Source organism: Leucoraja erinacea, chromosome 11 (genome assembly GCF_028641065.1).
Source record: "Leucoraja erinacea ecotype New England chromosome 11, Leri_hhj_1, whole genome shotgun sequence".
In the NCBI taxonomy this organism is placed as follows: Eukaryota; Metazoa; Chordata; class Chondrichthyes; order Rajiformes; family Rajidae; genus Leucoraja; species Leucoraja erinaceus.
Genome location: NC_073387.1, coordinates 53,666,252 through 53,681,713, shown reverse-complemented (window position 1 = coordinate 53,681,713; position 15,462 = coordinate 53,666,252). Strand labels below are relative to the sequence as shown.

The 15,462-nt window shown below is 43.2% G+C and overlaps 1 protein-coding gene across 1 annotated transcript in view; it reads left to right on the top strand.

The window, feature by feature from the left end:
- LOC129701833 (gamma-aminobutyric acid receptor subunit beta-2) overlaps positions 1-15,462 on the top strand; it is a 109,533-nt gene that overhangs the window by 76,380 nt on the left and 17,691 nt on the right. The window contains exon 5 of the mRNA XM_055643302.1: positions 13,172-13,254. Within this exon, the coding sequence (XP_055499277.1) occupies positions 13,172-13,254 (83 nt within the window). The remainder of the gene's footprint in view (positions 1-13,171; positions 13,255-15,462) is intronic.

Genomic DNA, 15,462 nt, shown 5'->3' with positions numbered 1-15,462 from the left:
ACATAGTAAAAACAAGGAGACATCAGTTTATCAGTTTGATCCATATTATTGAGGGTGGGAGCGGAGGACACGTAATCCCTCATCGTAACTCCTCGTAAAATACAGATCAAACTTCAAACTGGTAAATTCTCGTTTAATCTTATTATTTTACTTCGGAGTCACGTGAGTGATTCCATGAAGACTTCAAAGCTCTGTGATTTCAAACCGTGTAACAGTTATTACTTCACCAACTGTCGAAGTCCTTGAGGGAGGAAGTGTGTTATCGTAATCAACCAATGAATCTGTTTGTAGAAAAACACAATGGTATTTTTTAACAATAACAACAAAGAAATTAAATTGCTCCCCTGGGCTTAAATTAAATATTTGCAGTCTGTAAAATCTTTCCTGCAAATAAAACAGGTTTTGCCAACGGCTTATTATAAAATTTCTGAACGGTCTTTCTCCCGACCATCCTGCTGTAGCCAGGATGTGGGCTATAGGCACGTCCATTCTTTTAGCCGTCGACGTGGATGCTGCCCTGGTGGAATAAAATTTGTACATGTTAGTGTTTATCCCAGCAGTTTTTAACACCTACTTGAGCCATCTCGCAATGGTTTGGCTCGTCACCCGACCATAAGGTTTTTTTATGACTGACCCACAAGGCTTTTCATCTCCCTCGAATATTTTGGTTGTGTCTATGTAGGGTAGTAGGTGGGTCATGGCACATAACCGTGGTACTGGCGGGTAAGCCCGGAAATCCACGACTGGATTAGGTGTTCCTGGTCTGCTCTGTTTGATCAGTCCCTGGATAACGACAGAGATCTGGTCTGGAGCTGTGAGCATGCTGTCTAGTCGCAATAGGTGTAGTGACTGGACCCTCTGTGCAGATACAAGTGCCATCAACATGAGTGTTTTGAGCATAGATTGTTCCAGGTTGAGGGATCTGGCTGGTGGCCATCCCCTGAGGTATGTCAGGACCACACTGACATCCCATGTATGGGTGTACCTTGGTCTAGGGGGTTAGAGTTGTAAATACCCTTCATTAGTTTGACCGCCAGCGGGTGGGACCCCATGACCTGTTGTCCTGGAGCTGGTTTTAAATAGACAGGCAGGGCACTTCTAGCTGTGTTGGAGTACTCTGTAGCTGAGTCCTTCATCGTGGTGAAGGTTCGCCAGTAATTCCAGTACGTTGGTAACTGTGGTGGTTGAGTAGGTGGTCCCTGTATCCAAGCAGTACTTCTCCCATTTTTTGATGCTGGACAAGTGCTGTTTTTTAGTGGATGTTCGGAGGGATGCTAACATGGTGTCAACGGTTTGTTATGATAATCCCAGTCCCAGAAGTGGTTTGTGCAGAATCTGCAACCCAGGAGTTTGATTTTTTCATGGCACGGGTGGCTTGTGCCCGACACTGGGTGTTAATAACTCTGGGTCACTGGGGGATACCATCGGAGCTTCAACAACCATGTCATGGAGTATTGGGAACCATGGCTGTGTAGGCCAGTCAGGTACTATCAAAATACCTGAAGCAGAGTCCATTTGTATTGTGCCTAGTCCCCGACTGATGAGGCAGAAGGGAGGAAATGCATAGAAGAAGAATTTCCCCAATCCAGTGCGAACGCATCTACCGCTGCTGCCTCAGGGTCTGGTTCCCAAGCGACATACATAGGTACCTGGTGATTTAGCCTTGATGCAAATAAATCGATATCTGGCGTGCCATATTGCTTGATAACTTTTGCGAAAAACGTGACCTGGTGTCTGCCACTGTATTTAGCTTACCTGGCAGGTAAGTTACTGATAGCCAAATATGTCTTTGGACACACCATTGCCAAATTGTGTTGACCAACTTGTCGCATGATACCGATTTTATGCCACCCATATGGTTAATGTAGGCCACCACCGTAGTATTATCTATTTGTAACCGTACATGCAAGTGATGCATATTTATGCATATGCTGTTAAACCATAAAAGTCACCCAACATCTCTAGCTAATTAATGCCCAGTGTAAGTGATAACGATGACTCTGGGTTAGTCCATGTACTACTTGTGCTGGATATAGAAACATAGAAATTAGGTGCAGGAGTAGGCCATTCGGCCCTTCGAGCCTGCACTGCCATTCAATATGATCATGGCTGATCATCCAACTCAGTATCCTGTTCCTGCCTTCTCTCCATACCCCCTGATCCATTTAGCCACAAGGGTCACATCTAACTCCCTCTTAAATATAGCCAGTGAACTGGCCTCAACTACCTTCTGCGGCAGAGAGTTCCAGAGATTCACCACTCTCTGTGTGAAAAAAGCTAGTTGCTCCCCAGCCTTGTGCACTGGCGTCTGTTTGGATGACTGACGATGGGTTAGTGATGATAATAGGCTGAAACTATGCCAAACGTTTTTTGCCCACCACTGTAGTTCTGATATTGCTTCAGTGGGTAACTTCATGGCACGATCATAATGACCTGTATGTTGTTTTTGGTGCAAAGGTCCGAATTATGTAGCCGGAAATGCTGCTACCATTTTGCCAATTACTCTGTTACTTGTCGAGTAGTTGGTAGTTTGCTGACCATTAAATTGTTGCATGATTGTGCCAATTCAACTATTTTGTCTCTTGGCAATGTTACAGTCACGTAGACTGAATTAATTGTGAAGCCCAAGTAGTCCATGATTGTGGATGGCTTCAACTTAGATTTATCTGGATGTAAGACAATCCCAGGGTTTCAAATAACTGTTTGGTAGCTGATACAGCTAACATAGTCAATGTCATGGTCTTGCCTACCATTTAAGATATTATCGAGATATGCCATGACAATATGTTTTTGACTTCTGAATATTGCCAGAGCTGGTTTTAGTGTCTTGGTGAGCAATCTTGGGCTGATGTGAACCCATTGGGTAAGCTTTAAACTGCTATAGCTGCCCCATCCAGGTAAATTTCAGGTATCTGCTATGATCCTTGTGAATGGTACTAAATAGTAAACATCTTTAAGATCAATGCTTGCCATGAAGTATCCTTTGGAATTTAGTTGTTTGGCAGTAACAACTGTTTCCATTTTGAAAAGTATATACTTAACAAACATATTTAGTGAAGTTGAGTCAATGATGATGCGACATCCACCATCTTTTTTGAGTTTAGTGAATATATTTGATACGAATTGCAAGGGTTCAGGTTTCCCCATGATACCCTTTGTAATTAGTCTCACCAGTTCAGCTTGTCCCTCTTGTTTCTTTAACGGAGAGGGGAAAATACCCTCTGGGGTGAATGTTGACCTGGTGGCAATTTTTCTAGTATGAATTGTATTTGTATCCACTAATGCCATTGAGTATATACTGATCACTCGTGATAGACTCCCATGTGTTAGTATTACTCTATATGCTGGTAGGAACCAGACCCACCTACCTCCATGGTTATGGGTATTCTTCTGTTTCCTGCTGGTCCGACGAGTGTTGCACGTCGTCTGACGTGGCGGTGATGTTGGGGGGTGGCACATTTTCCATGGGGTCCGCTCTGGGCACTGGTCTACAGAAAGACTTTCGGTGATAGAATGCGGACCCCGAGCTTTCATCAGTCCCATATGGTAGACGTCGACTGATAGACGCGATGGGGTGCTGCTGCGTAGGAATTATTGTTTTTGGTTTGCTCGTCCCGGCCCGGCCCTGCCCTCATGAGACCAAAAGTTTTTTAAAACCTTTTTCATGTCCTTCATATGCTTTGTAAGGTTTTTGCCAAAGAGCAGTGGGTCTGGCTCAGTGGCTGGGGTATGCACAACCCCACAATGTAGGATTTTTATGGCAGGTCTTATGATTTGTTTACGAAGGTTGTGGTCATCTCCGTATTTGTCCACAGAACGAGGAGAACCCTACACGTGGGGTTTCCACGTAGCGGTCCACCACACCTAGCAGCTCTTCCTGTTCCTGCATCCCTTGCATACTGCCGAGATCTTCAGCCATTGTCCCCTGTTCTTGACCAGCCCAGTCCTGGTCACCAAAGCTACCCTCGGGTAAGGAGGAAGCAATGGACAGTGCACAAGGCACTGTGGAGGGAGTGCCTGAACTCCCCCTGCGAAAGCGCCCCTCACGAAGCGCATCTCGCTGGAGCTCCTGATCCAAGAGCCGCTCCATGCGGCTCAGGCGGCTGTCTCCCCTCCCCGTGCGGGTGGAGAGACGTCCCCGTCCGACAAGTCGGAGCCACCGGCCGGACGCCTCTTCCGTGGCTTTACTTCCAGCCCGCTGCTCAGGCGCTAGCGGGGCTGGGCTCGGCACGGTGTCGGGGTATAGGGAAGCGCCCGATAAGCGGTCCTACCGCCTTGTTGCTGCCCTCGCCAGATGGAACGCTCCTCCGTGGAGTCGAGCGGGGGACAGGTCTGTTCTGTTGCTGCCCCCCCCCCCTCCAGATGGAACGCTGCTCCGTGGAGTCGAGCGGGGGACAGGTTTGTCTAAGAGCCTTTCTTCTCTGCCTGAAAGCAGAAGGCTCCCTGTGAAAGAAAAACCCGACCTCAGCTTACCTGACGGTCCGTTCTTTCACCTCCGTAGCGGAGCGCCTGACTCCCGCTGCGCCGCTGTTGCTCTGCTGAACGTAATGCCGCGCATGCGTGCTGAGCGGGTTCTTCACGGAATCACTCACGTGACTCCAAAGTAAAATTCCCCGTTTTCTCTCTCCTTCTCTTAAAAAGTGTAGTTACATTAGCTACCCTCCAGTCCACAGGAACTGATCCAGAGTTTATAGAATATTGGAAATTTATCACCAATGCATCCACGATTTCTAGGGCCATCTTCTTGAGTACTCTGGGATGCAGACCATCAGGCCCTGGGGATTTATCTGCGTTCAGTTCAAACAGTTTACCGAGCAGCATTTCCTGACTAATGTGGATTCCCTTCAGTTCCTCCCTCCCACTAGATCCTCGGTCCCCTAGTATTTCTGGGAGATTGTTTGTGTGTTCCTTAGTGAATACAGAACTAAAGTACTTGTTTAACTGTTCTGTCATTTCCTTGTTTCCCATTAGAAATTCACCTGTCTCTGATTGTAAGGGACCTACATTTGTCTTCACTAATCTTTTCCTTTTTACATATCTAAAGAAGCTTTTACAGTCAGTTTTTATATTCCCTGCACGCCTTCTTTCATGCTCTTTTTTTCCCTCTTAATTAACCCCTTTGTCCTCCTCTGTTGAATTCTAAATTTCTCCCAGTCCTCCAGTTTGCTGCTTCCTCTGGCCAATTTATATGCCTCTTGCTTGGATTTAACACTATCCTTAATTTCCCTCGTTAGCCACGGTTGAGTCGCCTTCCCCGTTATATTTTATCGCCAGACAGAGATGAACATCCATGTGATCTTTAAATCTTTGCCATTGTTATTTGCTATTTGCCATTGAGAATATAGTTCTCAGCATTGCAATACATCATTTACATAAACAAAGTCCAATGTCTTAGGTGAATCGGATAGTAACCTAGCTTATGGAAGGATTGTTCAGAATCTTGATAGCAGGAATTAGAAGTACCCTAACTTACGCAAGGGCCGTTCAGAACCCTGATAACAGGGAGAAAGAAGCTGTTCCTGAGTTAGGCACTTTGCGCTTTCAAGCTTCTATACCTTCAACCGTACGGGACCATTTACACTGTGAATGTCTAACTGGCTTATTACAATGAGAGAGATATCCAGTCACTCATTGCCAAAGCTCATCTGGGGAGCTCAAGGATTTTATATTATTTGACAGCTTGCGTAAATGACAGTGTTTTGATTACTTCACCACATAAACTTAACACTGAACTTTGCTTGCTGTGACTTATCACCCCCATGGTATTTGACCTCTTCCTACTTGAGCTAATGCAGCAGAATGTTTTTATAATATACAATACAATACAATTTATTTGTCATTTGGACCCCGTTGAGGTCCAAACGAAATGTCGTTTCTGCAGCCAAACATTACAAAACGAAAAAGACCCGAGACACAACAAAATTTACACATACATCCATCACATCGCTGTGATGGAAGGCAAAAAAAAAACTTATCTCTCCACTGCCCCCCCCCCCCCCCCCCCCTCCCCCCCCCCCCGATGTCAGAGTCAAAGTCAAAAGGCCTCGTCGGGCGATGGTGATTGTCCCGCGGCCATTAAAGCCACGCCGGGTGATGCAATGTTGCGCACCGGGTCTTGGTGTTGGAGCCCCGGCAGGCGCTCGCAAAGTCCCGCGGCCATTCCAAGCCGCGCGGGGCGATGGTAAATACCCGCTCCAGGTGCTCTTCAACCCCGCAACTCGGGCTGGAGAAGTCGCCGCTGCGGAAGCCCCGAAAAGCGGTCTCCCACCAGGGACCCGCGGGCTTCCGGTGTTGCCGTCCGCCAGACCCGCGGTTGTAGCCTCCGAATCTCCAGGTCGCAGCAGCGCTCCACCACAGCTTCACCCGCTCCGGACTCGGCCAGCTCCGCGACGGTGAGTAGGACCACAGCTCCGCAACTGGAGCCCCAGGTCGTTCCTGTTGGAGGCTGCTCCATGTTGCAGCCCCAACGACAACGGAGACCCGACAAGAAAAGGTCGGGTCTCCCGTGCAGGGGAAAGATTTTAAAGTTAAACTCCCCCCCACCCACACCCCCCCACACACATACCCCGACAAAAAATAAAATAAAAACTACATAGAAACGAGACAAAAATAATAAAAATACAGACGGACTGCAGAGGCCGCTGCTGACGAAAGTCGCGCTGCCCACTGGCAAATGATTTGACACTTGTTGGAGCATGCTATTTGATTTCCAAATATCCACAGGCACATGCATGTCCTTCCTAATATTGAATATTCTACTTAGGTACAGCTCGTACATACGAAGGAGCATTTGGCAGACCAGTGTGTTACAAACACAACAGTGCCATAACCTGAAGAGGACCTATATCTGCATTGTTCCAGGGTCAACCACTATTACCTTACTCAGAGGATTAAATACAATTTCTTCATTAGCTCCATGCTCCACAACTTCACTAACTGGAGGGCCTACCTATGCCTGTGGGTTTTCACCTGGAAGGAGAAATTGAGATAGTAGATAGAGCGATATTTGCTGGTAGAAGAGGTCTATTTCTGGAGTGCTATCAGGGACATCGTACTGTCTGGAGTTTCTCTTGAAAACACTGCCTTATGGACACCATGCACAAGCTGAGCGGTAGTAATAGGGGAAATGATGGACTGTATAGCACAATGTTGCAAAACACTAATTTATTATAATATGATTATGGTCCAATCAATATGTTCACTTTTTTTGTTATTGTACAATTAATAACTGGAACAAATTGTTTATAGTATTCATTTGGATGATGCAGGTAACAGCAACTGACTGAGTCTTTAATTGCCCCTGACGCCACTCAGGTAGGAGTATTTCGGGTTGAGACAGAGATCTAGACTCAATCATTCCAGAAAATAAGACAGACAATGCTTTTGCATCCCGTCTGCTATTCCAAAGTCCTAGACACAGCAGATGTAGCATATCTTTTATGCTTCCTGGCATTTCAGGAATCTGTCCTCTGTGCTCTCTGGTAGCATTCTGCAGTTACTGCAGCAGGGTTAAGGTGGCTTCTTCTACTCTAGAGTGATGGTGTAAAAGATACTGAATTTTCCATAGAAAGATATTGAATTTCCCGAATAAGCAACATTTAGGGTTGAGTTATTTCAAGTGGAAACAGTTTGGTCTGCGGGTCGGTGCCCAAGCCTCACGGGCCAGAGCCTCGCCGATTGACGAAGCCCATGGCCGAAAGAGCCTGGGTCGACGGAGCCCCGCAGCTGGGGCCTGGGTCAGCGCTGCAGATGTGTCAGGAGGGGACCTGGCAGCGATCGTGGAGGAGGTTGGAGCGGCGGTCGATGAGGGTGCTGCCGGTCGAAGATGGGCTACGTGGGAGCCGGAGGACGTGCCGCCGGGAACAAAGGAGGACCCAGGGTGGGGGGGACCGCCATAAGGGGTGGAAGGGGGAGAACAAAGGAGGACCTGACACGGGATACATAGTAACTTTGTAAGAGCCCTTTACGTGGCGACTATTTGCATGTAAGCAAAGAATTTCACTGTGACTTGTCACTAGTGACAATAAAGTATTCAATTCAAATCAATTCACAGTCATCAAGAAGAGAACAGAGGACACAAGCCGGATGGACAGAAACCTTTGTGTCCAGGTTTAGCAGTTTTATTTGTTAACTTAATTGATTTTTGTATGATGTTTTGCCAACTGTGGCTCATTGAACTGATAAAAATTGTACAGATATGGTAGTGTTGTGTGGTTTTATAATTATCAGATCTTGGCTGGGGTGATATCTCGTGCTATAATATTTTTCTTCATAAGTATTGCCGTGCCAGATTTGGTGTATGCATCAGATACTTGTTTATTTTCTACAGTCCATCAGATGAGTAAGAGGTGAATGCGGAGCCATCTGCAAAAACAGATTCTGAATAGTAAGCTAGGTGACAAGTGTTTTGCTCTGAAATAGCATGCTGTTATAAAAGCTGCTGTTCGACTCTGATTTAACTAGATCCCAAAATTAATTGTTTTGGAAAGCACATTTGCTAAGAAGATGCCAAAATTCCATTTGGGACACAGTCAGAGGGACAATATCTGCATCTTAAGTAGTATCCCACATATTTTGTTTTTGTTTGTGCACTCTACAGTGGTAACTTTAAAGTATCACTGGTTAGGTTGCATGATACCTTTCAATTGAACTATCTCTTAATTTGTGTTTTTAATTTTGGAATCAGGATCGTGGACATAATATTAGAATTTGAATTTCCTATTTAACCACTCATAAAATGTATCAAATAGATGAATTACTGTCAGATACTGCGTGGCAATAATTTAATCAGGTGACTTTTTTATTACTATTATGAGTTACGAAAGACAATGACATTGCCAGCATTCATTATACTTCCCTATATTGTGCCAGAATTGAAATATTAGAATCAACTAAATTGGTGGGTTAGAAGGCAGATAAGAAGCAGTGTTCTTTCCTGGACAGTATTTGGAAACCGATGTGTTCAATTTTCAACAATCCCATGGTTTCTAATGCCTCCCTCTTGGAGCTTGATGCTTTTTGAAGTATTCCAACAAGAGGTTCCACTATCTCCACAGTGTCTTCCTTTAAAACATTTGGGTGCAGATCACAGGGTCCTGCTGATTTGTTTTCCTTTAGGCCCAATATTTTTTCTAATACTTTGTTGTTTGTAATCAGCCTTGTTACAAGTCCCTCCATGCTATTTGCAGCTAGCCAATTGCTACCTTTGATATATTTACCAAAGTCCTCTTTCTATTTTGGATGAATTTCTGCTGAGCATTATGAAACTGTTTGTATATATGACATTGCTCATTTGCCGGCCTAGTTCAGTTAGACAACAGTATCTCCATACATTTGTAATCATCCTTATTTAAGCTGAAATTACTGGTTTTTAGACCCACAATGTTCATCCTCAAACTGTTGTGAACTCTATCACAGATTGGTTACTATTTCCTAGGGGATAGTTCACTACAAGATCTCTAAAACTCCCAACTTATTACACATAATCAAATGTAAACTAACCTGTTTCTCTGTGTTTCTGCAACATATTATCCTAAAAAAAAACACTGACGCACTCCACAAATTCCTCTTCTCTGGTCACCTTGCCATTTTAGTTTGATCAATCAATATGCCATCAAGTATACCTTTTGATATCTCCCTCTATTCTTTCCTCAGTAATTACTATGTGAAACTGAATCCACATTACTATCCACTGCATCTATATCACATGTCAACACTGCTCTGATGCCTGCCCTGATGAACCACACTGCTATATGTAATTTATCTCTTTTGCTTGATCATTTAGGCATTGAATAATATGAGATATTGAATTATCAATTCTGGTCAACCTGTAACTGCATCTTTGTAAAAGCTATTAGATTATAGTTATGACACTATTTGTCCTGTCAGCGTGTCTAGTAGCAAATGTCACATGAATTCAGAAAAAGAGCCTTAAGCTTTGACATTTAACAATTTTTATTTACCTTAGATTCATTTTCTACTGCACATTTTGCTTATGTTTTCTTCACCTTTCTTTCATATCTTGATTTTCACCCCTCCTCACTATCCTATACCACTGCTCTCTTTTCCTTTTGATTTATTGAACTTCCATTCACAGAACTCTCTCCCTCCATCTCTCTTCAATAATTCTAAAGCACTGTCTGCAACCTATTTATACAATTCTCCACAACACTTACTTCAGCACAGTCAAGAAGAAACCAACCTTCTTCCCCTGTACTCGTGCCGGTGCCCATGAATTGGAACCCATTTCGCCCATACTAATCTTCTCACCTGAAAAGGTGTGATACTTTTTCATGTCTAAATATATTCGTCCTCTGCTAATGTGTGCACTTCAGGTAATAATCCCCCTAACTGCTCACAATCCCTCAACAGCACCTTATTTCTGGTCCAACTATTACTGTTGCTCTCAATGCCGACTGGATCCTCCCTCTCCCACTCTCTTTCCCCAGCCCAGAAAAGACTTAACTCTGGTCCCAGGCAGGCAGACAACCTTCAGGATTCGCAAGTGACAGGTGGATATAGGTGAGGAGGGGTTTACCCACCTATCACTTGCCAGGCTTCGTCCTGCCCCCAACTCTCTTCTTTCCAGCTTCTTCTTCCCAGTGCAATCCGACTGATGAAGGGTCCTGACCCAAAACACGCCTGTACACTCGCCCCACAGATGCTGCCTGAGTTACTCTGTGTGTTGCTCATAAATGTCTGTTATTAAGCTTCCAGCAGGTAACTGAGAAGGAGTAGCATGAATTGGTGAATCGCCATCAGTGTTGAGTATGATCACCAGTCTATGCAAAGAAGTGATTGACCTCCTTGTTTTGCAAGTTTTCCATTGTGCCAAGAATAAATAAATAATGCCTTTCATGACACCAGAACCTTCCAATCTTGAAGTATCGTTACTGCTTCAGGAAACATTGCAGTCAAATTCTCTGGACAGCACAGCAAGGCAATGAAATGAAGAACAATAGTTAGCTAGAACATGAAACAAATGTCCCCGATTGTTCATGAATTGTGCTGGGGAAATTCAAACTCCAAGAGTTGTACTTTAAGAGGGCAATTCTAAATGGTGTTTATACTTAGAAGTCAGGAATTATACTTACAAGTATAAGCTCTGCTCCAAGCTGGAGGATGAGACGGATGTTCGACAGCTGTGGCGGGGCCTGAATGCAACACCTCGTACAAGGCGAAATCAGGAGGCAGCACACGTCAGCAAAACATCACTCCCTGATGAACTCAATGCGTTTTACGCACGCTTTGATAGGGAGAACACTGATGTGCCTTATCGAGCCCCCATTCGATGTGATGGTATTTCGGTCATGGTCACAGAGGTCGACATCAGAAAATCCTTCAGAGGGGTGAACCATTGGAAAGCATCTGGACCTGATAGCATACCCAGTCGTGTTCTAAAAACCTGTGCGGACCAACTGGCTGGAGTATTTTACGGACATTTTCAACCTCTCACGTCTGAGGTTCCCACCTGCTTTAAAAGGGCATCAATTATACCAGTGCCCAAGAAGAGCAAGGTGACGTGCCTCAATGACTATCGACCAGTGGCACTAACGTCGGTGGTGATGAAGTGCTTTGAGAGGTTGATCATGGTGCAAATCAACTCCTGCCTTGACAAAAACCTGGACCCACTGCAGTTCGTTTACCGCCGCAACAGATCAACGGTGGATGCGATCTCGCTGGCTCTGCATTCTGTTCTGGACCACTTAGACAACAAAAACTCATATGTCAGGCTGTTATTCATTGACTATAGCTCGGCATTTAATCCAATCATCCGCTCCAAGCTGGTTACCAAACTCTCAGAACTGGGTCTCTGCGCATTCCTCTGCAATTGGATACTCGACTTCCTCATTCACAGACCACAGTCTGTCCGTATTGGTGGAAATGTGTCAGCCTCGATAACAATTAGCACGGGAGCACCTCAAGGCATGCTCAGCCCCCTGCTGTACTCACTCTATGCTTATGACTGCGAAGCCGGTCATAATGTGAACTCCATCAACAGGTTTGCTGACGACACCACTGTTGTGGGACGTATCACTGATGGAGACTAGTCAGAGTATAGAAGTGAGATCGACCGTTTAACCAAATGGTGCCAGCACAATAACCTGGCTCTCAACAGCAGCAAAACCAAGGAACTGATTGTGGACTCTGGAAGGGGTAGGATGGGGACCCATAGTACCCTTTATATATAATTGGGTCGATGATGGAGAGGATCAAGAGCTTCCAATACCTGGGCGTGCATATCTCTGAAGATCTCTCCTGGTCCGAGAACACTGATGCAATTATAAAGAAAGCACATCAGCGCCTCTACTTCCTGAGAAGATTACGGAGAGTTGGTATGTCAAGAAGGACTCTCTCGAACTTCTACAGGTGCACAGTAGAGAGCATCCTGACCGGTTGCATCGTGGCTTGGTTCGGCAACTTGAAGCGGAAAAGACTGCAAAAAGTTGTAAACACTGCTCAGTCCATCATCAGCTCTGACCTCCCTACCATCGAGGGGATCTATCGCAGTCACTGCCTCAAAAAGGCTGCCAGCATCATCAAGGATCCACACCATCCTGGCCACTCACTCATCTCCCCGCTACCTTCAGGTAGAAGGTACAGGAACCTGAAATATGCAACATCCAAGTTCAGGAACAGCTGCTTCCCCACAGCCATCAGGCTATTAAATTCAACTCAAACAAAACTCTGAACATTAATACCCCATTGCACTTTATCTGATTATTTATGTGTGTGTGTGTATATATATTCAATAGTATATGGTCATACTGATATATTCTGTATTTATTTATGCCTACTATATTATGTTTTTCTAAAGCAAAGCAAGAATTTCATTGTCCTATTTGGGACACATGACAATAAACTCTCCTGAATCTTGAAGTTAATGTCTTCTAATTCAAAATTGAGTAGCTCTGCAAATGAACAATATTAGGTAATCGTACAGATTCAATTAAAAAATAATCATCTTTACCAGTGGATATTTAAACTGAAAAATTATGCCCCACTGCTTTGATAATTTGTTCACATAACTGAATACAAAGGTCTAAGAATAAAAAAAGCTTTAAGAATTTATTGCCCACTAAAAAAATCTTAAAATATTTAACAATTCTTAAGAATTTAAAATGAAACATTTATGGTACAACTGCTTATTGAGTCATCATTTTCTTCACAGAATTACCACAACAGCTGCTTGCATGATGGATTTGAGAAGATACCCACTTGATGAGCAGAACTGTACTCTTGAAATAGAGAGCTGTAAGTATTTGAGTCATTAATATCATTTAAATGTGCTAGAATTGATATAATTTTATGACAATTACCTCTATGTTTCCAGGTGTTCAGATATATATTTCTAGAATGGAGCCAAAAGAAATAGAATATATTTAAACAAAACATAAGAAACAAGATTGACAGCACCAATTAGAATTACATATTCTTGAATTATCGCTACTAGAGTAGCTGAATTTCTTCAACATACAAACATGTACAAAAAACTGTGTCACCCTCCTTGCCTACCCAAGGTTGCTGTTAAACTGCTCAAAATAGACCAGACACCAGAACAAACTGCAAACTGTAATGCTTCAAACAATGAATAGCACCATGCTGACAGAAGGTCAAAGTAGTGCAAATGCACAAGCAATCCTTTGTGTGATAAACATAATTGTATTTCACTGTAGGAAATTTATTGTTTACTTTTCCAGAAGGAAAGCCAAGCAATGTTTAACAACTGTGAACGTAGCAGGATCTTTGGATTCATTGTGAAATGCCCGAGATTGCTCAAAGCATTTATTTAAGAAGCCATTGTGTCTGTAGAAATCCATTCATTTATTTACTAAACAGCTAAAGTTGAGCAGTAAATGCAATGAAGATACTGGGTATTCCAGACAAAACTGTTCTGACCCTGATTTATCTTCAAATAGTTGTTTGCAGTTCACTTTTGATAAATCATATTCAAACCTCATAAAAATACCCTGGCTCAGCTGACAACATTTAGTCACCTTTATAAATCTTACTTTATAAATCTCATAGAACTTTGATCACATAATGGTTCTTCCACTCATACCCTTTCCACCTCCGAAAACCATATCCAGAACGTTCCTCTTTGTTGAGCTTGTTACATATTAATTTAAAAGGTAGTTTTGAATCCAAAGTGAAAAATCACCAGCTTTCGGACTTACTAATTATACTGTCCCGGTCATATTAGGATAGCTTAAATTGTCGATCATTACTGTCTAATATTTTCTTCTCTATCTCCTTCTGATGGTGCTTTTGTAAAGCATCAACAGTGCAGCTGCTTTTTTTGTTTCTTACTTGGCTTAATTTTTTGATTGCAGACTCTCCCTCTCTGCAGTTACAACTGTCTGTACTGCTGCGGCACAGTGGTGCAGTGGTCCAGAGACCCTGGTTCAATCCTGAGTAACCCTGACAATTAGATCTAACTAAAACAAGATGTCTCTACTGTTGGTTTGTAACTATTGAATAGTTACTTTGAGAAATGTATGTGTCAAGAAAGCCATGATAAACATATGTGCTGCAGTAAACACATTTATGCTGAGATTTTCTGCTATAAAATTCTGTTGTGCAAAAAGCCCAATGTTTCATATGCAATAGAACAGACTATACAAGTTTAATAGGCACTAACGTCTTTCCTGTACTCATAGAAAAATAAGTAGTACAAGTCAGTGTGGAAAAAAGTTATGGTAGAGAATTTGGATGATGGGATTAAGGAATTTAAAGGTAATCTGAACCTGTCAAGGGTAATCTGAATCTTGAAATCCGATGGGGCATGAAATGTACTGTAATCACCTGTGTATAGTTGTGAGTGGGCAGAGGGTTGTTGTTTGAATCACAGTGAGACAGTTGGTGCAGTGATCGAGTGGGGATTTGATGAAAAGCGTAGGGAAATTTACAGTGAGAGGTAGGATTTTAATTTATCGAGTGTCAACACATTTACCTCTCAGTGCTAGATGGGAACTGCTTGGGCAAATTCCCCTTCACCATTACCAAAGTAAGCCTCGTTTGTGGAGAAGACTTGGTTCTGTGTGAATAGTGGACAGTTGTTCAAGCAGTCAGATGTTCAGTACACACTGTTTGATGCCACTGTACCTGTGCTGGGTGCATCATGCAACATTTATACATACACACACAGACATATACATCTGTGTATGTGTGTTGAGAGAGTATGCTCCATTCTTAATCCATTCACAAAACATTTTAAACAATATCTTGAACTTCTGGACACAAATTAACATATCTTAATGTATGTTAACATATGTGTCATCAGTTTTATAACAACACTTTCACATATCAACATTACACCCCCAGCAGTTAAATTTCTATGTATTTTAATGGTGGGTCAGCTTCTATTTCTGTAATGGAAAATGAATAAAATGAATCAAGATCAAGCAGTTGTGTTCATAGCATTAATACTGAAGTGGAATATCTTAGCTTTTTGAATGGCAA